The 25,193-nt window shown below is 40.5% G+C and overlaps 1 protein-coding gene across 1 annotated transcript in view; it reads right to left on the bottom strand.

The window, feature by feature from the left end:
* Nucleotides 1-7,899: 7,899 nt before the first annotated feature.
* The window catches only part of LOC117515510 (A disintegrin and metalloproteinase with thrombospondin motifs 20), a 387,004-nt gene continuing 369,710 nt past the window's right edge, over nucleotides 7,900-25,193 (bottom strand). Inside the window, exons 31-39 of the mRNA XM_034176092.1 lie at nucleotides 24,746-24,916; nucleotides 22,125-22,325; nucleotides 21,872-22,001; nucleotides 18,150-18,244; nucleotides 17,951-18,045; nucleotides 17,594-17,727; nucleotides 12,620-12,711; nucleotides 10,686-10,790; nucleotides 7,900-8,799 (exon numbers count right to left, since the gene is read on the bottom strand). Of these exons, the coding sequence (XP_034031983.1) occupies nucleotides 8,710-8,799; nucleotides 10,686-10,790; nucleotides 12,620-12,711; nucleotides 17,594-17,727; nucleotides 17,951-18,045; nucleotides 18,150-18,244; nucleotides 21,872-22,001; nucleotides 22,125-22,325; nucleotides 24,746-24,916 (1,113 nt within the window). The 3' untranslated portion in view covers nucleotides 7,900-8,709. The remainder of the gene's footprint in view (nucleotides 8,800-10,685; nucleotides 10,791-12,619; nucleotides 12,712-17,593; nucleotides 17,728-17,950; nucleotides 18,046-18,149; nucleotides 18,245-21,871; nucleotides 22,002-22,124; nucleotides 22,326-24,745; nucleotides 24,917-25,193) is intronic.

The raw sequence follows: 25,193 nt of genomic DNA, 5'->3' as shown, positions 1-25,193 counted from the left end.
GAACAACAGACAGGACCCCCCCCCCCCCCCCCCCATAAATGTCGAACAGGTGGAAACTGACACCACCTTCAGGTTTCTGAGCACCCACATCTCTGCAGACCACACCTGGACCTCCAACATCAGGGCTCTGGTTACAAAGGCTTAGCAGCAGCTACACTTCCTCCATGTCCTCAGGAAGAACAACCTGGACACAAAGCTGCTGCTGGCCTTCTACCACTCCTCTTGTGGAGAGCATACTGACATACTGTCTGGGTGTGTGGTAATCAGGCTCCACAGCTGAGGACAGAAAGGTGGTGCAGAGGGTCATAAACACCGCCCTAAAGATCATCGGCTGCCGTCTGCCCAGCCTGGTACATATTGACACATCTTGCTGCGTTTGACCTGTTTCCCTCCAGGAGACACTACAGGTCAACAAAGTCCCACACGAGCAGACTGACAAGCAGCTTCTTCCCCGTCCTTCATGGCTTCATACGTACTGCAAACACCCATGGACATACACACACACTCACCCACAGACCTACTCCCATGACCCCCCCCCCCCCCCCCCCGTACACATTCAACAAACAAAACAAATAAACCAATCTACCCCCTTCCCCCGGACAACAAACAACCCAGTCTATTTCCACTCCCCCTCTGCCCCCAGATAACAAACAGCCCAACATACCTCCTCCTGCCTTTAGCACAGGGGTGGGCAACTTGTTCCAGAAAGGGCCAAGAGGGTGCAGGTTTTCTTTACAGCCACTGATTCCACCAGGTGATTTCACTGAATAACTGATTCCACCTGCTCAAAGTGATATTAATTCGTGAAATTATCATCATTGTATAAATATCCCATATTAAAAAAGTGCATAAATTTAAAAGTACATTATAAAGCTGAAAATGTTTGGCATTATTTCAGCGTGTCTTTGGATCAGGTTGCTTCAGTGCTCTCAGTGGAGTGCTGATGATGCTTCCTTCCAGCAGACTAAGCTTCATGGTAAACATCAGCCATTAGTGTGTTTTATGGGGATTCTCAGTGAAGGTTTGTGTTCTTCAGCTCCGTCATTAAGGATGTCTGCTTTACGCTCACAGCACGCAGGCAGGAGCACTGTTTTTTGTCTATGGCCTGAAAAATCTGCACAGTTTGGCTTCACTAGAAAACTGCTTCAGAGGAGAGTTGCTGTTGTGCTTGAAGACCCTCCCAAATCGTTAGATTAGATTTTTGGAACCAAAGCAGGGTTCTGGCAAGAAATCAAAGCGCTTCTTGAGGAACAACAGTATCTGTTTTCGTTTAATGTGCAAAACTATCTTTGGGGAGAAAAGTGGCTCGTACACAACAACCTGCACGATCACAACAATGGTTTGTTGAGATAACTCCACTAAAATGGTGGTTTCCACTTCTTGGTCAGGTTTTCAATGCTGATTCAAACCATGTGATACTAGCAACTACAATGCCATCTGAGGCTGGCAAAGAATGGCTACAGTTTAAGCCTCCTCACATTTTTGTTATTTGCTGTAGTTTAAATTCAAATTCCTGGAAAAAACCTACATAATTTATTTTTTTATACTATAAAATTGGTCAAATACTCATTGTTTTCCCACTTTAAGTGTAGGTGAGCAAATTTTTACCAATTGAAAACATAGATCATAGTATGCACTTTTTGTTTGATCTTTAAAGTAGGCTTGTATTTTATTGCACACAAGACATCTGCTGATATGTCAGTACTCAACCCAAAAGAGTGGTCTAGGATTCAGTATGCTGACCTATGTTCTTACATAATCATCTTCCCAAGTGTGAAATGTCTTATAAGTATGAGGACTTGCCATTGAAGTCATGCATGCAGATAGGTATTGGCCAGCAACAGCGTTTGTGGTGCACTATGGTTTATTTTAAATATGTGACCTTCAATTGCTGACTTTAGAATCTCAGAAAATGTTTGAGATCCCCCGTACCTTTGGGTTTGTCTGGTTCACAAATTTTTTTTCTCAAAAATGTATCATTTTAATCTTAGGCGATTTGATGGGAGGTTTTCCCCTTGGAAGATGAACTTTCTTTGAAACAATTTATAAGGTCCTAATACGAGTGAAGCGAAGCACCGTGCTGCGAAGCACCGTGCTGTGAAGTGCCGTGCCACGAAGTGCTGATGCGCAAAACGTGCTCATGGTAAAGAGATTCCCAAACATGAAGTGCAAAATTTTGAGTCCACAGTGAAAAAGGAAATGTAAAATGTTGAACACTTCCTGGATCCCACGAGACAAGATCTCATGGGATCTCACGGGTATTCTGTAGCAAGTTGAGACTGAAACAGGAAGTGCCAAATTTTGAGTCCACTGTGAAACAGGAAATGTCAAATGTTGAACACTTCCTGGCATGGGTGGAGCTAGAGCGGAGGCCAAGGTTGCGCTGGACTTCCCTGAAATCTGATTAGACACAGATGATTGACATGTCACAGCACCACACGTCCTTTTGAAATCGGTGACCCATATTGACTGCTAGGTCCCTCCTGTGGAGTAGTTGGCAATGTGTACCACAAAAAGTCCTAATCAACCTTAGTAGAAAAAGAAAATGTCTGAGATTTGAATCTGAACACATCATCTGAACCATGGACTCCAAAGTTATATCGGTGAATAAACCATCGTATTTTATGCCAGAAATGAGGTCCAGGTTGTTAAAAGCGGCATTTCTCCTTTAATTTGGGTTGCCATATACCACAGACAAGGTACAGCAATGGCCATGCTACAGACATAAATTACAGAACAATTCACAAAACGAATATACAGGAAATGCTGTTGGTGGACAGGACAGGAGGGTCTCCAGCACAAATACCACACCCATCATCATTATTCAGGTCTGTGATGACCTGATCAGTGGACCTGGTCAGGTCTGATCATCTGCTGATCAAGAAACAGCTGGTGCTTTCAACATTTAGAGAGACAGACCTCCATTCATTCACAGCATACTCTGTTTCTGAAGTGCACCACACCGTGCAGTACAGACCAGAACCACTGGGTTGAAACAGGGCTATCAGCAGACGCTGGATAATCGTCAAGGTGTGACAGCTGCATTAATTTATTAGACATACAACAGCGTGGGCCAACGTTTTTAATACGGCAGGCATACGCAGGCTAAATCGTCAAGGTGTGACAGGGCCTTGAGTTACACCGTTGTTGTGCTCAGTCACATGGCTTTGTTAATGCCACTGATCTCTGTACACAAGCCAGTCTGTTATATTGTGTATAGTGTGAGTATACACAGACTTCAGTTTCTTTTGGTTTCTTTGTAACCACCAACTCCACCGGGTGATTTCACTGATGAACTCATCCCATCTGCTATTAATCAGTAAAATCACCTGGTGGAGTTGGTGGTTACAAAGAAACCTGAACCTTCTTTGCCCTTTCTGGAGTCAGGTTGACACCTATGACTATAGTGCCGCCCAATACACTTTATAGAGACCTGTGGTTAATGTCTTCTCTCTTTGATTTGACATAATTTAATGTGTCATCAGGCATTTGACAGCTTCAGCTGTTTCTAAAACTCAAGATAATGTGAACATCAAAGACAAATGTGCTACAAGGCATTTACTGTGTTTATGTGTCTCTACACTGGAACTAAACCCAAGACATTCTTGTTGTGGAAATGCAACCAGCGTCACTAAACAAGTCCACATGGACATGCAATTTTGCAAACACAAAACCTCAGCCAGCGATGACCTTCTAACTTTCTTTATTAATCGTTTGGCTGTTTCTGGGTGAAAGAAATTTTCCAATGGTGAAAAACATTTGAACATTTAATTTTTTTAAACCAATGTCTACAGACAATTGTTTGTATTTTGCTCACAATGTTCTCAAAAACACTGAAATATGAGATTTTTTAAATTATTTTTTATGACAACCCCTAAATTTAACACCCAAAACACAATGGAATCTCTCTTTTTTTCAGCACACCCAACACGGCTGCCAACAGGGACTTGACGTCAGCTCTGAAGAGCTCTGAGAATTGTAAGGTTAAAGGAGCCATTGCAGCAATTACAAGAGACAAATTTAGACTTATCTGAGAGCACAAAGATCCCTTACAAAGTGCATCATCACAGCTGAGAACTTGCAACAAAATATCTGTACCATTTAGATGGCCTGGAAATCCCATTTGTTCAAAGGATTTTCATGGTTCTGGATCAATAATAGTGTGATAAATGGCCAGAAAATTTGGAGTCACCTTTTTGAGACCACACCCATTTAGCTTCTTTCAAGGGATTTTAATGATCTCTTTACATGTTATGAAATATATTCTGATGCATAAAATATCATTATTCATCATCAGCAATAACAATTTCCTGGAAAGTATGAAATTATCTGATTTGGAACACGCCACTAATTATAGTGGATGGTGCTTTTGACAGAACCTTGTTTGATGAAAGAAAAAGCACATATGGTCACACTAACCGCTGTTGATGCTTACTGCAGTTATCACTAATGTTAGCATCAGTCATTATCATTATCTGTAGTTAGCATCAACTGCAATTACCATCACCCACAGATAGTGGTTTATAGAGCTTGTACAATGGTGATTCATGTCAACCAAGGGTAAGATGATGTGACTGCATACGCTAACACTAATCATGAAGATGGCCCATTACTCAATCATGGCACATCATTGTAGTAATAAAAATGTGAAATTTGTCTGAAGGTCTTGCGTCTCTCGTTGCAGTGTGTAGTCCCACATCTATTGGTGTGTGGGCAATATTTTCATGCAGCGATGTCATAATAATAAAAATGTAACAAGGCAACCTTCAAACAGCATTGTAATAATCACCGTGGAGACTAGTTTCCAAGTTTTTATTGGGAAGACCACATTCTGAGACTAAAGGCATCCGGGAACAATTTGTGTGTAAGTTGTGATTTTATTGGATCAGAAAGGTGTGTAAAGTTGTGGAAATCTGAGTGAAATGGGCATGAAAGCTACATCGAGATCAGGTTCCTTGTAGGAACCTGATCTCGATCTTCAAGGGATGCGTCCTTGCTGCAGATGTAATCCCTGTAGATTTATAGAGAGGTCAGTTTTCACTGTACACTTACACAATTTTTGGCTGTGACTTTCAAAACTAGGTGAAGGCCGTTCATCATCAAATTTGACCTACACTTTCAAGAGATGTATCCTTGTTCCCAATTTGGTAAACCTGTGTAATTTCTTTGAGAAGTTATTGGGAGTATGGTGTTGCAGATATTTTTGGCCCCATTACCTTCAAAATTAGGTCAGGGTCATTCATCATTGAAAATGACCTAGACCTTGAAGTGATGCATGGTTGCTGCAAATTTGATGAACCTGTCTGAAATCCTTGGAAAGTTATTGAGAGTAAAGTCTTCATTGCACACAGATATTAGTTTTGGCTCTGTGACCTTAAATATTTGGTCAAAGTCACTCATCACTGAACTTGACGTACCCTTTCAAGGGGTGCATCACTGCTGCAAGTCTGGTAAAGTTGTTTCTTATCTATGGACTGTTATAGGGACTACAGAGCATTCCTATGTCCCATGGGGAACACAGGTGACATTAAAGAGGATACAGAGGATATTCTCCCACACTTTCATCAATGAATAAGAAAACTACATTGTTTTTTGTTGCACATGTAATTAAGCAAATTCTTGGGCATGTGAAAAATCATTATATTTTATTGTTTATTTTGTAACAGAGTTAGTAAAGTAGCAACACATACAGTATTTTTACAATTAGTAACCATAGCACCACAATTACGTACTTCTTTCACAGGCTACATACATACTGTAGGTACATATGATTCTTAAAAACATCTTTGGATAAAGCATGGCAAATGAGCACACTGTTCCTCCGTACCAATGGCCATTCAATATTTAGCACATTGTTTGCAATTCAAGTATGATTATTTAACATACACATATAAGTTACAAATCTTAACTGTAATTACAAAAAGTTACCTTTCTACAAAATTTATGGCACATAGTGCATCAAGTATTCTATAAATTTCTGATACAGACCTCATAGCACAATTGACCACCATAAAAATGAATGATAGCCAAAGGTTTTCTAGCTGCTCAGTGACCTTAACTTTTTTAAAACATATTTTTTTAGCCGTTCTGCAAATCAAATGAAGCTGCATTGTTCAAGGAGACAAAGCTAGAAAATTGGCATCTATCTGCTAACTTTGGTTATGCATGTCATCACCAGCATGTTAGGTTGCTTGATAGAATATAGTAGTGGTCATGGTTTAATTGAGTGGTTACTCATATTTCCATATTAATTCATGTATTTGATAAGTCTATTGAACATGCTGTGAGATTTGATGGAAGAAAATGTTTTACAGGCAATTTCTTCATCTGTTGAAGAGAAAAACCCAAACGCCTTGTAATAACTCTTGTAATAATAAGATAATGTTTTCCTTCTGAAGACCACAGGTCATTTTAGTGGTTAAAAATCACTTTACAATACATTCTTATGGAAGGTTAGTAGCTGTACATGGTAAATGGAACACCAGTACCTTTTCAGTAAAGCAGATGCAGGATTAAAAATAAGACAAACCTCTGCATTGATAGTAGTCACATAAAACAGATTATTTGTACAAATCATTACAGAATAAATATGGTCAAGCATAAATACATTACAACATACAGTATATCTCAGTAGACTATTGATGCTTGTGAGAGGTAGGGGTTGCACGTACCTACAGTAGGCCCAGTGTGTAGAGTGTGAGGAGCATCATCACAGCTGAGAACTTGCAAATTATTTGAAAACCGCAAACAGTGTATTTGTAAATCATAAGCCATAGAGAGGTTCTAAATTTACGGTGTGTAGGATTTATAGGTGTTTGTTTGCAGAAGTGACCCTTAACAGGAACAAGCAGGCTTAGAAAATGGATGGATGAATGGATAACCATCTGTACATTAGTGTATGATTAATTACCTGCAAGAATGAATTGATTGTTTTGATCATTTCAGAATAAGCCCTTCACATCAACATGAAAGCACGCCCCCTCATGGAGGCAGTCATGTTGCAGCGCCATGTTGATGCAATATCCCAAAAGGGACATATTTACTCCACCCGTCACATCTTGCAGCACGACTGAAAAACTGAAGAAAAAGAAGAGGAATCAGTGGTTGCTCCCCTGTAGACTGTCTAGTGGTTGCTATTGAGGGATAACAATTTTGAGAACCATTGTTTTTGTGAAGTGATGGAACAAATATATTGCTTATTACAAGAGAAGGCAAGGGAGCATGAATCCTTATTGTCAAAGAAGCAAAAACATGAAGGGAAAAAAAATTGTAACCAGCAATAGCATCATGCAATCTGCAGCCTTAAGGACACTAAATCCTGCAGCTGTACTGTAGCTTTAACCACGAGGAAACATTTCAGCATACAGTGTATTATTTGTTATATCATCTTGTTGCAAAGTCGTATATCAGAAAGAGACTGTCAATACCATTTTTGAAATATACCAGAACAAACGGCAAACTTATATATATATATATATATATATATATATATATATATATATATATATAAATATAAAACCTTTAAAGGGGTATTATTATGGAAAGTCAGTTTCATCTGTCTTTTGCAGTTACAAATTGTTGGGGTTTCATGTTAAATGTCTGCCAACGTCTGACATGCGAATGTAGAAATTCTCCTGCTATAAGCAAAATTTTGACACACAAGGCTTGTTTTAAGGTTCTGTGACATATGTCACAGACATCCATATCTTTTGCTGCTGGCAGTGAGATGGGCCACAAAGTCGGTCTGCACTCTGGGACACATGCCCACGTAGCTGGGCAAAGAGAGAGAGAGAGAGAGAGAGAGAGAGAGAGAAGGAGACACCCTCTCTTTGAAAGGACAGTACACGTGGCTAGCAACAGCTATTTTCCATTTAAAGCAACAGACACAGAAACAGGTCATTTCTGAGAAACCTGAATTCTTTTTTGTTTGTCACCTCTGTGTCGGGGATTGTTTCTTGCTGCATATTTTAATGTGTTTTTAATATACCTGCTGGCCCATATGAGCTTGCAGTACATGTGCAAAATATGACCCTTTAAAGCACCTGTCATGCCAAAAGAATGTACAGCAAGGATTATTTAGTAGTTGCCATCGAAATACTGTGTCTTCTTTGTATTTGTCCTTTTCTATATGAGCCCTACCGATTTCATATCACAGAACATTCAGTTATTTCCCTTACATACTATTCAAAATGTCTATCTTTTGCACTTTTCGTTACATACAAATCACCCTTTAAACTGTCTTGTAATCATAAGGCAGCAGGCTGAGTGGTGCATGCTTCAAATGTAACTGTCAATATGGAAGGTGAGGTATAACTAAATGAGCAACAGAGAACCTATTTCCTCTTTGATTTTACACAAGAAAGTTTTCATAATAAAACTAACAATGAGGGGATTTTGACTGACATTGTCCCTTATTGTCCCTAATTATGTATCAACATGTGAGAATAACAACAACAAAAAAAGAGATGCACAGAGGTTTGTAGTAACACTGTTGACTGTTAAATACATTTATCAGGCTCCTCGTTGTCAGCAAGTTGGATGCAGGATCCGACAGTGGACGTTTGACACTGCTCAGGACATCATGTCTCATTGTGTACTGTAGCTGCCATTTAGGAATCGGTCTTGCTACTGCAGGCCAAACTCACAGATAGTCCAACAAATGAAGTATTGCATGCTCGTGGGCCACTGTGTTTGGTCTCTGCCTGGCCTTCAGTGGACTTGTAGGAGTAGGCCATTGAGAGCCTGGGGAATGCACTTCCCACAGAAACCACCACAGCGACCGTAGATTCTTGTTCCATCCTACAATGACAAAGACAAATGAGAGGGGAAGGCGTGGGCAAAGTTCAGCTGTTTATATGGAGAAAATGGCATCATAAATGTCACTGGGGATTCCTCTTCAGTGAATCAGACAGAACAACAACACTGCAATTCAGGATGACACTTCAGTTCAGTAGCCTCAGTTCAACATGCCAAGGCACAGTGTGCAATTACAGACATCATCATTTAACAAGAGGTACTTGCATTGATGCCTTGGTATGTCTGATTAGACCTATGACTTGCAGTGTAGGGGAACATCCACACTGTCATGAGTGCCACTAGCTTAGCTTATGACAAGTTAACACTCTCATTATGGCCGAACAACTCTCCAGTTTCTGTATATTCTGTGTAAGTACGCGCCCGAGGCCGACATGCTTGATGAATTCCTACGCAAGAAGTAGTTCCCAGATAAATGTGATATATTCCTGTGAGATAATGAGTATATCTCATCTAAATCAATTCTAAAATGTATAAAAAATTATAAAATTATAAAGATAACTGAAGTTTTAAGAGTGGCCGTAATAAATATTTAAGAAACTTAAAGTGTATGAGCAACTTCACCTGTTATTGCTCAAGCACATTGTAAACATTGACACGATGGAGCTTGATGCGGAAGAGTTCAGAACGATACGATCAGAATGGTTTGATTACCATTTACAGTTGGCGATGAAAGACTTGGGTGTTAACTTTGTGATAAAGTCAGAACAAGAAGCTGCAATGAAAGAGATCTATCTGGGAAGAGACACATTCTGCATGTTGTCGCTCCAATGAGAGCAGCACACTGAGCAGGGTGGTGAAAGTAGCCCGGTGAGCTCAATCTGTGGGCGGGAGCCATCCCACAATGCCAAAATAGCAGAGATGTTGGTCCAATGAGAGCAGCACTCTGAGCAGTGTGGGGAACATCAGCTACCACATAAGCTAACATTTTAACCTTGGTACGGCTGTTTATGAAATCATATTTTTAGGGATGTTGCTGCTCCTAACGGTTTCATTTAGTGTGGACGTTAAAAGTTATAAGCTGCTTATTTACTCATTATTCATAAATTAAAGGCACCTAACGGATCAGACTACCCATAGCTGCTAAGAATGCTCAGACTGTTAGCATACAACATTAAATACAAGAATCCCACTCAGCGTGAATATTGCAGCAGAGATGGCTGAGATGATCCGTTAGGACATTTCACCACAAAACAAGCCGTATTATTCTGCGTGCTTGTAATAAAATGCTTCACATGACAGACAGCGCCCTCCACAGTCACAGTGAGATGCAAAGATGTTTGGCTCAAAGCGACCACACCCTCAATTATACAGAACTTTGTATCTTAAAACATCTTAAACTAAGAAGTTGTCATGGACAAGGAACCTAACTATAGAAACCAAAACCATTTTCTGTACTACTAGGCTGTAAACATTTATTTTTGCTCTAAAGTTTGACATTTTAACATGGACTTGAACGGGAAGTTGCTCTATTTTTGAGCGAGCCCCAAGCAGCCAGTCAAGGAACTGCAAATTTTTCTTCCTCCGGTTGGGCTTCATCTGGAGGCCATCGAAGCTTACAAGAACACAGGTACCGAAATCACTTACCTAATGTAGAGTTATTTAAAGCGAAAGCTCCTGAAGTCCATTTAAATTAATTTATTTTCACACCAAAAACAAAACACAAACACACTGAAAATTGTAGCACTCTCTTATCCAAGATGGTGGATGGTAATGTGGTGTAAATGAGCCTGAAGTCCACGTTCATCTTTTTTTTTCCATCGCTATGGTCTAAGCTGGCCATGATCTCATTTGATTTAGAGTGTCACAAAAACAAGGTCAGTGTAACTGACACACAGACAGACAGAGGAATAAACCTGTTCTTGTCTTACCTCAGATCTGTGAACTTTGACTGAAACATAGTTTCCCTGTGATGTCCACTTTGCGCTTTCAGCCACTTTCAGCCCCGTGCCAATGAGGTTGATGCTGAACTGACCCTGCAGATGCACATCAGACTTAGTTATTGATTCGTTCATTTTTTCTTTTTTTTATGTTTTTATTTTATCTGGAAGAACACTAGAGTATGAGGCCTCGATCTCACTGCCTCCAATGCGCTTACCAAGTCTGTGGGCTCGGTAAGCCCCACAGTGGGCCACTCACACCGCCCCCCTGTCTGCTGTGTGGAGCCGCGGCCAATTCCGGCAACAGATCCAGAGACTGCTTGAACATTTCTACCCGAGCGGGCATGGAAACACTTCTGTTTTGATGCAGAGCGCTCCGGCAGCCTGCAAGGATAGACTTCTTGTGGAAAAATCCACAGCGTCGCTGGGTCTCGGTAACCGCAGCTGCAGAGCTCCGTGGCCACTGAGAGAGGTTTGTATCTTTTTAATGACTTGGATTCTCTGCAGGGCCCGCATCCGTACTCCGCAATGGTAACACCAGAGGCAGTGTGAGCTCCTTCATAACTGAAGTGTCAGTCAGAGGAAATAGCTGTAAACAGAAAGTCTCAGCCTTATATGTTGTATTTACGAGTGCAGTGCCCATAGGACGTTTGTATTCCTGTAGAAAATTGGGAGTTTAAGTAGATTTTTTTATGGATGGTCATATGAGGCTGTGTTTGAAGGTGGGATGTACAAAGAGGTGTACTTACTGTTACATAGTTTTAACAGACAAAATATACTTTGTTAAGGGCCCCTTCACACAAAGTACGAATAAGTACAAATCAGGGCGAATCACGGCGGAATGGCTCATATGAGCAAACCACGAAAACATCGAGCCGACGGGCAGGCATGCACGATCCTGCTGAGATGGTAGTGTGCACACGGTGGTGTTGTGTGAGCAGGAAGACAGTGCGAGTAGCTGGAACGTGGTGCTCCACATCACGCTGCTGATGTGGAGAAAAATAAAATAACAACCAGCTGTATAATTAGTGAATATCACTGGGTTGATATAAATAACAAATAAAAGAGGACACAATACACAAGCCGCAGTTAAGTAACCCTGGTTAAATAAAAATAAATGGCACTCACATGATTCAAACCTGCAAGCTCTGATTACGAGACGGAAACTTGCCACTGCGCTACAATCACTGTCTTATAACAGCAGCGTGAAATGGTTAAAATCAACAAGCAGATAAAAGTATTTTTTAAGAAAAGAGAAAAAAGCACCGTGATAACTGACCAAACGGCATTTGTTATGACCCCTCCCCGAGCTGTGTGTAGTCAGACCTGGCTGTCTGACCCCCATGTAATCAGATCTTTAAATACATAAGCATTTTATGCAAGTGTATTCCCCCGGCACGCCATATGTGTTGGGGAGAGCGGGGGAGGGGGCGTGAGACACCCACACACATGCGAGACACATCCACGACATGTTTGTTGCTTTGCAACTCCACAGTCCTGAGGACACTTAGACGAATTTCACATCCAGCTCGAAAGTGATCGTCTGCCTACTGTTTTCATGCTAATAGTGTGAATGGCCACACATTTTCTAAGTGCCAAACGAACAGGTTAGATGTTCATGTGTGTGACCTAGAATTTGGCCGACACCTGCCATGAGAGGGTTCGATGGGCTCTCACAGCGCACACTCTGTCTTTCAGCCGCTGGTGTGCGCAGATAGTTGCAGCAACAGGTGCATGAGGCACTGGAGGCAGCTTCGATTGTACACTTATTGCATACGATTCTTGCTTCATGCACCATTCAACCACATTCGTACTATGTGTGAAGGGGCCCTAAGACAGGGTTGACATTGAGATACAAAAAAAAAAAAAAATTGCAAACACATAAGACACTGGAGTGAAAGCAACTTGAAGAGCGTTTTACCCACCTGTGGACACTTCGCTGCACTGTAACAGTCTCCTGCTGTAGCAAAGGGCACAGGGCGACCAAGCAGGGTTTGGGAAAACTGGAGGTCTGTAGCTGGGAAATGGCAAATGTACAAATCTACAGTCATAGTGTAAACATGGACAGCTGCTCTCAGATAAATAATCACAGCAACTACAGCTTATACAGTTACATTTCACAGCAGAGTCAATGTCACTTCCTTGTTGTGTTGCCAGATATATTTTTTCTTACTTCCAGAAGAGTTTTGAACCAAAAGTGGGGTTTTAGCCCTCAAGAAAAATACCACATGTTGTGAAAGCACAACCTTGACACTTATAAAAAAATTTACCAATTGGTTTCCACAACAGTTCGGTGTCATGAAATTTTTGAAACACTAAACTGACCTATTTCTTCAAAAAATGTGCTGTTTTGAAATGTTCAAAAACAAATGATGATCTGTGACACGCAGGGCACAATCTCAGTTCAAACATGGGCACAAAGAGGTTACTTATTTAGTTATTTGTTAGTTATGCGTTTTGTGTATTGCATTATATATATATATATATATATACATATATATATATATATACACTTACAAGTGCACTGGCATCAGGTGCGTTGTGAACTGTAGGGTGAAATCAGAAGTGAAATGTTTTGTGGAGAGAGTCACAATGGAACTGGTTCAGCTGGCTATATATATATATATATATATATAATTATTATTATTATTTTTACCCAATGGCCATCAAAATATGGCCATCAGGTATTGCGGAGGCTTTGTGTCTGTGTGTCCAGCTGTCCGTGCTCAGCATAAGTTCAGTCCTCTTACTGCCAGAGTCTTCAAATTCACAGGGAGCATTCTTGGGGCACAGATCTTGGACAAGTTTAAAGATGGCTAACCGTGACCTATTTTAAGAGGTCAAAAGGTTACATTCTGTTTCCTATTGTTATGCTATGAATCATGCAAATCCGCTTCTTTTTCAGAGTAGAGAGGCACTGTGACGTCACTGGCTAGTCTCTCTCTGGCTGCCAAAACCGCTGTGTTTCTGTGTAAATCTAACATGTTTCTCATATATTCTGTAAAAGTTAGTGAGAAATAAACACTTCTAAAACTGAAAACGCTGTTTTTATAACCTGATAACACCTCTGGAGTGATTTACAGGACATCTCGCAGGTGTCAGCGTGCACGTGCATCATACACGGTCAAAGGTAACTTCTGGTCTTTTTCAAAAGCTCATGTATGCGCACACGCATGCCCTCCTGCAGATGCCGTTAAAAGGTACATGCTCATACAGCCGAGGGTATTTTAGCATTGCGTTACATTTTAACTCCCAAATTTAAAGGCTAATAAACAAAATTATAGTGGTGCCAAAAAAATTATTTTTATGACTTAAATCTTAAAAAACCCAAAGGCCGTACACCTTTAATCTATCAAAAGATTTAATACACAACAAATCAAACAAGGAAACCAATATGATTCTAATCAGTGCTTCATAACAAGAAAAACATTTAGTCCTCAATTCCTATTCATAGTCCATTGTCACATGATAACCACTGCCAGAACCTTTGCTGCCTGGCGTTCATGCTGCAGAAATACAATGACCATGACGTTTATGGGTAGCGCCTCTTCATAACCTTTCCTTCATCTTGAAGTCATTATTCTGTGCCTGATTTCCTTCAAGCTGCCTGAAAGCCACACGAGTACTGTAGAAGGAGGGCAGGACCATGTGCTGTCAGAATCCAGACCCAGTGAAGAGAATGGCCGTAGGTTCTAATAAATCTTTCTGACACATGCACACTGTACACTATTAAAAGTAACCCACAGCCTCTGATCAAATACATACACTCAAAAAACTGACTCATTGGATGAACTCAATTCAATTATGAGCAGGATTTCCATCTAATAAATATATGTAGTCCCAACTAAATTAACTTCAGGGCTGTGAAAACTCCGCAGATCCGCAAAATTCTGTGGATTTCATCATGGGGGTTGTTAATGTTTAACTCTGTAATTGTGATCATCACTGAGTTTTTAAAATGTCTATCGCAAAGTGTTCTTTTTTTAACAACATCGTGCAAGTTTTATCAGACCGCGGCAGTCCACGGACACTGATCTGTGTGTTATAGATACAAATCAGTGTCCTCGAATCCGCTGAGTTTCGAGGAGAAAAAGCCTGGCTGTTGCGACAGTTGTCGTAAAGTGAGACTGGTTGATTGCTGTGGCGACACTGTGTGTCTCCTGCGCGAAGCTTAAGCTAAATTTAGCATGTGGACATCGCAAACCTTTAGAGCTCTAAAGTTTTTAAAAGAAGACTTGTGCAGCCCGTCTGTGTCACGGACTGACGTCGGACAAAGAGAAGATGGCGAGAAAGACGGTTTGAAAAAGTCTGATAAGGACAAGAAGCCGTGGAATTGTCGCTGGCTTCATCAACACATCTAAAAGATAAAAGAAACGGGAAAAGTGAACTATGCTCTCAGGAAACATGGTAAGAATTTTTCTCTCTGGAAAATAAACATTGTGCTGTTCAAACAGGATTTTAGACAAGATTATGTGACTTTTTTCATTAATCTAGACTTTCTTTCATTGGAAAAAAGACTGTGGCTTTGAATGGATTTACATGAATTTACACAAGAATGTAAATGAGTTTTTATTAATGTAGATTTTTTTTCATGGGAAAAAGACCCTGTGGCTTTGAGTGAATTTACAGGAATTTACACAAGAATATGTGGCTTTTTACTATAATGTATGTTATTGATATTTTACTATGATTTTCAAAATATTCTCCAAGCTTTAGCTGTGGTTTTTGAAATGCTGTAACAGTCTTTTCAGTCTTCATGAATTTCATGTAGTTTAATTGTTCTGAGTTAATGCATAATTTGGTTTACTGTCTGGTTTACAGAAATCATTCCAGGTCCTACTTCCATGTCATATTCTGTTATTTCAACATGATCACCTGCTGGTTCAAATGAAAGGTTGAATACAGGCACAGATACGGTTTACTTGAGTTGGTGCTACATATATTTATTGGATGGAACATTTGCTCATAAAGGGCAGCACAGTCTCATTTGAACCCCTGCATGATATTGCGGAATTTGACCACATGTGGGGATAGCCGGCATGAACACGGCAGAGAATTCCTGGGCGGAGTGTGGGAGTTTCAGCACAAACCATTCGGCCCAGCTCGGAAAACTCAAAGCATACTCACTGTCACCTAGCGGTCGTGCCAGTTTAAAATGGTTTCCACTGAAACCCCCATCCTCTGAATGGTTTGTGCTGACACTCCCACACTCCACCCCAGGATTAATATCTTCCCACAAACATTGTCAATTCTAACGGGAAAATGGTGTACTGTTTTGTTTCGGCTGCAATCACCAAAGCAGTCATGAAAAGTACAGTTTTTTTTTTCAATTCCCAGTGGAGAAGGGAAGATGAAGCAAATGGGAGAGGTCGTGTTGGTAAGTGTTAGCCAACACAGCTAACCAGAGTAGCTGTGTTCTCTCGCCTGCACAATAGCCTCAAGATTTTTGAGCTCCAGGTCATAAACAAACCGCAACACATGTCCACTTTCCACTGCATCATCACTTTTTCTTTGCATTTTCACTTTATTTGCATGTAATTTGGCCAAAAAAGAGAAAGTACTGTGTTTCTGTCCCAAGAAAGTCGAAAAAATTGCATCATATGCGTCATATTTTATCGCCTTAGCGCCTCCCCTCAAATGAGACTGCGCTGCCCAATTGAACTGAATTCATGCTGTGAGTCTTTTTTTTTTGTGTGTGTGTACGGGAAGGAGGAGCTGAGCATAATCATCTGGAAAATGGTCGGAAGATGTGTACAAGTATGATTAAATGAGAGCTGAAAAATTATACATACAGTATGTGTGCATGTATGGGTGCGTATCCATAGACGAGGGTCAGATTCTGTGAACCTCGACCCAGCCCCAGACCAAAGTCTGGTGACACAGACTGAACGGTCCCCCGGGGGGGACCTTCACTGCGCATGCATCATTTGGGACCACAGCAACACATCTGAGTCTGACTCTCTACACCCAAAGTGATCAAGCCATCAGATGACAAAGTAAAACCTCTTAAATCATTCTAAAGTCAGTTTTAAGCAGAAATGAGGTGATAATTGGCGAGTCTTTACTGATGCTCTGAAATGACATAGCTGCTGCAGGTGCTGTGCACTCTGATCAGTTTGCCATCTTTTATTATGAAATAATGTTGAATTTATGTGGAAATGATTGTTGTACAAAAGCTTCAGACATCTGTCTCTGAGATAGATGATGACTGGAGTGCAGTTTGAAGCAGAAACGAGGTGAGTCAGTGAACTGCTGGTGACGCTCAGAAATGACGCTGCTGTGGTCTGAAATGACGCATGCTCAGTGAAGGCGGGGCGGACAGATTTTTAGGGGGACCGTTCGGTCGGTGTCACCGGTTAGCTCCAGATACAGGTTGTTTTTGTTTGTTTAGTGTGTCAGTCTAGATTCCCCTTTCTTTTCCCTTTGGTCTTGTTTTGGTTGACTGTATTCCTGATCTAATTATCTTCCTAACAATTTCGGATGATGGTCACCATGTTTACTGGTGGTTTCAGTACAGCTCTCATCTTCATGAAATAGATTTACAGTGATCCTTGAAAGTTTGTGAACCTCTTGAGCTTTTACATGTTTTACATGTTTGTTGTGTTTTTGATGTTAACATGGTTATACACTCCAGTGAGTGCTTTTCTCTTTTTGTCCCGTGCTAAATACTGTGTGTTGAGAGGCCCAGTTTAAAGCAATGTGAGCATGAGAAGCAGTTACTTTAGATTTGGTAGCAGACAGCATATGGAAAGGCAGCACAACCACATTTGGACAAGCGGGGGTTGGAATGGGACATTATGAAGTGTTAAAGCGATGATGTGCCTGAGAGCCAAAACTCATACTGATATATGGGCTCATTCCAGAAGACGTCGTGAAGTAGTAACACAGTTATTACTCACTCGCTATCCTCAGGGATTCCAGGTCCAGACGAACTTTGTGGAAGAGCGTATATCCTGCCGCCGAGTAATCATTCCGACATTCACAGTCCTGTCTGCGGCTGCCGTTATAGGGACACTCAAAGGGGTTCAACAACCTGTCAAGAAGCACAACCAGGATTTATTTTTCACATATATTAGATCTTAATAATCCCAAATAAATCATACAAATGACCTTTGACACTGGAGTTACACAGAAATATGATTCTTCATGCTCCAGAGCGTTGCCATTGCAAATCCAACTTCCATATTCTTACAGTGAGCACCACCTACTTGAGTCACAGCTCAAATGGTTATCAGTCATCACTGGGTTGTACACACCTGTACCCGTACACCTCAGAGTAGTTGTCTGTTTGACCGCTGCGTAAGGTCACATACTCTGTGGGGAAGTCTGTCTGCATATCAGCACAGTAAATCTGAAGACAAAAACATGAAGACATATGATGAAGATGGATACTGATTTACAATATGTTTAGGAACAATTATGAACACACACACACACACACACACACACACACACCTGTAGGATGCGGGACCTGACTTTAAGATAGTATTCCCCATCCAGTCTCACACCCTGTCTGATCTGCACCTCTCGGCAAGATGTGTATGACTGACCTGAGAGAAAAGAATATATACAAAGGATGAGAGAACATTGTTAATACTAATATCAATAAAAAAAAATACGAGCTCCAGAAAATGTCATAAAAAAAATTATATCTATTTATAATGACATGAAACATATTAGAAAATAGTATGAGTCAATGTTTAGCATATTTGACTGATATAGTCAAATTATCTACTGATTATTCAAAAAGACTGGTTAGTTTTTAATCTAGTCTCCTCACTGCCATCACATTTTGATTTGGTTTGATGTATTTGGCATTCAAGACATAAAACAGTACAGTACTGTTGATTTAAAAGCAACTTGGTGCTTTTAAATCAAGCATGGTGCATGTAGCGTGCAAGCCTCCGCCAACACTAGTTGCCAATTCCACAAATTTTTACCTTGGAAAAAAATTTCAAGGTCAAAGTTCTGTTAGAAGTGGCTTTTCATTATCTAAATTAGATGCAATCAAATGTCAGGAGTATGTATTTAGTTCTTGCACTTGAATCAAAGTTTTTTTTGTGGTGTTGTCAGGTTTTTTTCAACTTTATCAGTTTCTGACTTATTTTTCAGATAATTTTCACAGAACATCGTCTTTGCTATGAACAATTTGCCATTGCTTTTTGGGACTTGGTTTCTGACTGACAACTGTAAGATAAAAAACAGCCATAAAATTGGAACCTCCATCCATTTTTGGTGGTGTAAGTAAATCTATAACAGAAAAATGTGAGTGACTGATGCACTTTCAATTAAGATATAATGCAAAATATACATTAAAAATATACATATACATATATGCTATTCAATATTAAATTCAAATGTCCACAAAATCCACAATCCAGATCAGATCTGGATCAAACTTTGTCAGGGGATAGTGAGTGCCAGTCTGCACCTCACTTTCAAATATGAGAGGGATTGGAGCATGTTCGATTAAGATAGAATGTAAAATATACATTAAATGGGGTCTTCAATGTTAAATTTAAATGGCCACAAAATCTGTCATCCAGATCAGACCCAAATCGATGTTTGTCAGTCGATAAAGGATACCATCCTACATAATGCTCTCAAATATGAAAGACATTCAACCTGAAGTATTGTGACACACACACACCACATGTGTTGGGTGGTGGGGGGCGCGATACACATGCAAGTCACATATGTTGGGGGGAAAGGGAGTTCGGCACACCCACACCCATGTGTGTTGCTTGGTGACACCACACCCGTGGGGCAGACAATTTTCACAAACAGCTTGAATGCGGTCAGCAGGTCTCTACTCTCGTACCAGGAGCGCGAATAGCCCCGCCTTTTCTAAGTGTCCAGTGAGCAGTGTTGGATGTTCATTTGTGACACCTGGAATTTGGATGACACCTGCCGAGAGGGGGACTGAATGAGCACTTGCAGGGCACTTGCTGTCTTTCAGCCACTGTTGTGCATGAATGGTGGTAGTGACAAGCTGTACGAGGCGTTTGAGGCGGCTCCGATTTTTCACGAGTGGCTTTTGACTCCTCCTTCCTGTGCCATTCTGCCTCAATCGTGTTATGCGTGAAGGGGCCCTAAAGGATAGGGATTTTTTCAATTTTCCAAGATTTTTCCTGACTTTGATCTATGACCTTGAAAATTGAATCAGTTCTTGCCTATCAGGATATGAATCCTCTGTAAAAATTTCATAATGATATAAGAAAAATTGTGGGTTACAGGCTGTTCACAAACAGACAAACAAACAGGTGGCCCATGAAATAAAAGCTGAGGATAACACAAGGAAGTCAAAAGACTTATTTACATTGTGGTAAATAAGTAAACTGAAATTTACAGCTGCACACACAAACAACCTAATGCCTTCTGGAGAATTTTTTTTACAATCAGGCAAGAAAAACACTGAGCTATTTGGCCACAATGGCAAGAGGTATGTTTGGAGGAGTGAAGGTGGCACTTTTAAACCTAAGAACACTCTACCATCTGTCAAGCATGGTGGTGATAGCATCATGCTCTGCGACTGTTTTGCTGCATTGCACAAAGTAGATGGAATAATGAAGAAGGAAGATGACCTCCAAATTGTTCAACGTCACCTCAAATCAACAGCTAGACAGTTGAAAAATACCGTTTCTCTTCAGAACAAACTAGCTGGGAAAAAACTCTGGTTCAAAGCCCTGGTTCCAACAGGACAATGGTCCTAAACACACATCAAAACTAGTTGTGGGTTGGCTAAAGCAGGCTAACATAAACCTTCTGGAATGTCCTTCTCAAAGCCCAAACCTCAACCCCACTCAAAATTTGTGGACTATGCTTAAAAGACAGGTCTTTACCAGGAAAACAATCAAGTTAAATGAACTTTACCAATTCTACCAAGAAGAGTGGTCAAATATCCAGCCAGAATTATGCCAGAAGCTTGTTAATGGTTACCAAAACCATCTGATCAAGGTGCAGCTTATTTCAGGACATTTGACCAAATATTAGTTGGGGGGGAAGAGTATATGTTTGACCCTGTATGTATAATTTTTTACCTTGTGTGGATTAGAGAAGATCCAAAATAAATTCAAACTTGTGCACCCAATTCTTCTTTTTTAAAGTCATTAATGATATATGCTGTACAATAGTTTCAACCTGGCAAAAGAACAGTTCAAGGAGATCATTTAAAGCCCAAAATTACCATGGCATTCATGCCCATGGTGAGTGTGTATAAACATCCAACCAAAACTGAGGATATAATATACTGTTCCACAATTTAACACCAGCAATTGCAGATGCATTTCTTTCATAACCGCCATGGCAACTTAACCACCTGAGAGATCTCTGGAGCTGTCTTAAATAACTGGGAGAGTAAGAGCGCTTATGAGTTTTAAGAAATTTGATAATTTGCTTTTATACTTAAGTGCTAAGAATTCTTGAAATTTACTTTCAAACTTAAGACCAAAATGGCCCTTTGAGCTTCAACATCTGGCTTCGTTTTTCATTCACACAACACTCCTCATCCCGTCCGTCACACGTTTCATTGAGAATGGAATCACTGGAAGAATTCCTGTTGTAAAGAGCCTTATTATTTACTGAGCCTTGTCCTGTATGATTCACAGGGCAGTAACTCTGATTAGCTGATTAGCATTAATACTTGACTACACAATGAGAAATTACTCAAGCATATAATTTTAATTTCAGCCTTGTCTGACTTGGCAGACACCCGTGAATAACACACTGCTCAAGTGGTTAAAAGTCTTAAAGGTGGAACGTGAGACAACAGGTTTTGGCCTTCTGCTGGGTTGCACTATGCTTTGGAGCCCATAATGAAGGCAGTTTCAGCTGGAGGGCACAGCCCTGAGATGTTTTGACAGATTGTCCATATCACAATTTGTAGAAAACTGCTGACTGACTATTAATGTTGCGTGAAGTAATGATTCTGAGAAGCTTTAAGTTGGAGTTGCTGTTCCAACTAATGTGTTGAAACTAAGCAACATGTTGAGTTTCTGTAAACACAATCAGATACGCTGTTGGTTGCCATGTACACCCCAGTCACATTAATACCATTATGCTACACACTCATTTAAAGTTTGGCATTCATGAGCAGAAAAGTTGGCAAGAAGATTCGATTTCATTTAGCAGCTAAACAAAAGAAGAGGAATGAAGAAACGACCAGGACTGCGCCTCACATTCTCTGTCTTGACATGCAGCTTGAGTGTCAGGTCTTTCTGACAGAAGGCAGTGTTTGGACGTTTGACCTTTGGAAGTCACACACTCCACGCTGCGCCTCATCATGCCTGCACCACATGTCTGGGAACACTGGTAGACACGCACACAGGAACAAAGCCATGAAAATTATGTTTCATCAGCAGATTATTACAAATTACCAGATTGTTTTCTTAAAAAGACAGTAAAAATGGAATGGATTTCCCAGTTACACACCTTGCTCCAAGGGCCTACTTTCCAGTAGGCTGTGTGTGGGCACTCCCTGAGGAAGCACGGCCGTGCGCCAGAAGGGTGGGGCTCAGGGCAATGGGTGCGGGTAGAGGATGGTGCAGCGTACAAGTGCAGGACCTGAGATGAAGGCGTCATAGTGCACGAGACTATACGTTGCTGGTAGCCCACACCACAGCTAGAAGAGCACTGAGCAACACAAAAACAGTCATTAATTCCACTGGTATGTGGACATGTGTGCAGGAAGTGTGACAAAACAGATAAGCGTACACGTGCTACAACAAAATGTAGAACGTTTGATGTCACTTTGTAGCTCAGTTTTTAGCATGGCGCATTAATAATGTACAACACCCTGAATCATACAAATCACAGCACATGACTTAATAAGACTCAGTTTACGGACAGGTTGTATCTTGAGTGTGGTGTTCCTTTCTACCATTTCTACCATTTCCTTTCTGCATTCCATAGCCATTCTTGCCTTCACCAAGGAGGTAAGGTGTCCGCTGGTGTTTGACTGTTAGCGGGATAACTCAAAAAGTAATGAATGGATTTCTGTGAAATAATTCTCACTCACACTCAATGTTGAGTCACCATTTTACCTAACTGGAACTGGGAGGAAACCAGAGCACTTGAAGAGAACCCACGCAAACATGGGGAGGAGATGCAAACTCCACACATAAAGGACCAGGTCAGAAGTGAAGCCAGGACTTTCTTGCTGTGAGGCAACGATGCTAACCACTGACCCACCATGTTACCCCAGCTAGAGGAAAGTTAAGCCTAAATCATACTGTCACAGATTGAGGAAACATGTGAATAAGGGTAGTATCACTGGGTTGTGACAGTTGAGGAGAGGTTGGAGACACAAATTTGCGACAAAACATGTGAATTAGCAACAGTTTTGCAGTTGTAATCTCATTGAATTGGTACTTACGACAGGTAAGCGCAAATCACCCAGATGTGAGCCAAATGCCGCATGGAGTGGTGATGGAAAAAGGGACAAAAATTGTGAGTAGTCCTAATACTTATCATGTAAGTGCTGCTTGAATGCCATGCAACACTCTTGCCAATGTTGAGCACCACTCGTGCAATTTTTTTGAACGGTTCAAAATATAACCGACACAAGAGCAACGCTCTGCGACACATGAGGAGAATGCAAACTCCAACATAAGTTTCATGAAAACTCGCAAATTCCCTCGCAAATGGTGTTTGTACTGTTGCAGCCCAGTGAGATACTACCCTAATGGATATTGTATGAAATTTAGATATTCTTTTTCAGCTGATGTCCACCGAGTCTGTTGGAAACATTTGTGCATGTTCAAAACTTTGAGCGGACATCAAACAGAGAGGTTCCCTGGTGGTTGCACATTTGTTTGCTCTTTTTGTCCTGTACTTTTTCGTAGCTTGCCAGTGGACGTCCGGTAGATGTTAATTTTATCCATGTGTTATAAGTTTGTCTTCTGTTTCCGCATTCGATGGTTGTCCACTCATTCTATCAGAGCCCCAAATCCCAAATCAAAATTTTGCCACCAGACAAATTATTTCAATCCGTTACTAATCAGTTTACTCAATCTGTCGCAGTGTGACTACAGCTTTATGTAGAAAAGTGGAGAGAAATACATCTCTCTCAAAAGTGCAAACAGCATTCTTAAAATTCAATCATCATACACTACCAGACACTTTAGAGTTTCAATTAATACATGATATATGCCCTGAAAAGTTAAGGTGGGGGGATGTGCAGCACATGGTATGCATTTATAGAAACGTGGCACAGATGATGAGACACAGGTTGGCAGATATCTAGTGAAAATCACTGTTTTTTTTTTGTATATATATTTTTTGTGTTCTTTTCAGAATTCAGTTTGAAACCTTCTGACTTTCTATTATCCATGATTCCAGAACCTCATCAAATGTTGTCAACGTCAGAAGATGGACCCGTTTGGTTGTATTAACATTAGGGTTGGGTATCGAAAACTGGTTCCTTTTAAGAATCCTTAAGAAATTATTCAGTCCACCGACATCAATAGCCTTTTTGCTTAACGATTCACATTACGCCGGACCGGCCGTTGTTTTTGAGAGTGTTAAGCAGGAAAATGATCATTTCTCTACGATAATTTTAACAGTTTTCCCTCCTGCCCTCAGGTAGACAGGATCATAGCCTGAGGTACAAAACATGCAGATTCAGGTACAGCTTTTACTCAACCACCAGTTAAAGACAGTTAAATACAAATTGATATAAATAACTGTACAATATAGAATGTAGGATATAGAATACACTGTAGTATCTAGTAGCAAATTTATCCTTGTAGCATCTTCACATGTGCAATATCCCGTGTCCTTTATTTATTTATTGTATGTTTTATATATATACAGATACAGAGCCAGTTATCAATAGTTTTTTTTTCAAACCTTATCTATCACCATGACACATCTTGGATTTTATTCTGTGCTTTTATTCTGTTTTTATTTATTCATTCAGTGCATCAATATCTCATGGCAGCATCTGTGCTGTGATTTTTTTTTACTAAATGACAATAAAAACAAGTCTAAGTCTACTGTTTAAAATAATGCAGACTGAATCTCTGGCTTTAATTTAGTCTTTGCTTTCCTACCTGTGACCATTCTCCTGTCATCCACATGTAGTGACAAGGAGCATTTTTGCAGGGTTGTTGTGAAGGAGGCTGCGAGGAGAGATCACAATAGTCATCCTGAACGGTGGTTGACCCTGGATCTGTGCACGTGACTTTCCTTCTTCTTACACCTTCCCCACAGGTTGCATTACACTGGAAGGAAAATGCAAGACATCAGTGGAGGAGTGTTCCTGACCAACCGCTTGAACCGGGGGGTGTTGTACTTTCCTCACTGATATCTACAGTCCTGCTAGCTTGTTATTATTTTGCAGAGCTCTGCACAATTTTGGAAAGCCGACTATTGTGTGACAATGGCTACAATGTCTCTGAAATGACATAATACCAAACATGTGCTCTGGTTGACATCATTAACATAAAACATACAAGAATGTTTTGCCTCAGGCAGTGGTTTATAGTAGTATATAAAAGT

This window comes from Thalassophryne amazonica, chromosome 8, assembly GCF_902500255.1.
Source record: "Thalassophryne amazonica chromosome 8, fThaAma1.1, whole genome shotgun sequence".
Taxonomy (NCBI): domain Eukaryota; kingdom Metazoa; phylum Chordata; class Actinopteri; order Batrachoidiformes; family Batrachoididae; genus Thalassophryne; species Thalassophryne amazonica.
The sequence above is the reverse complement of the archived record's forward strand: the minus strand, read 5'-3'. Positions and strand labels throughout refer to the sequence as shown.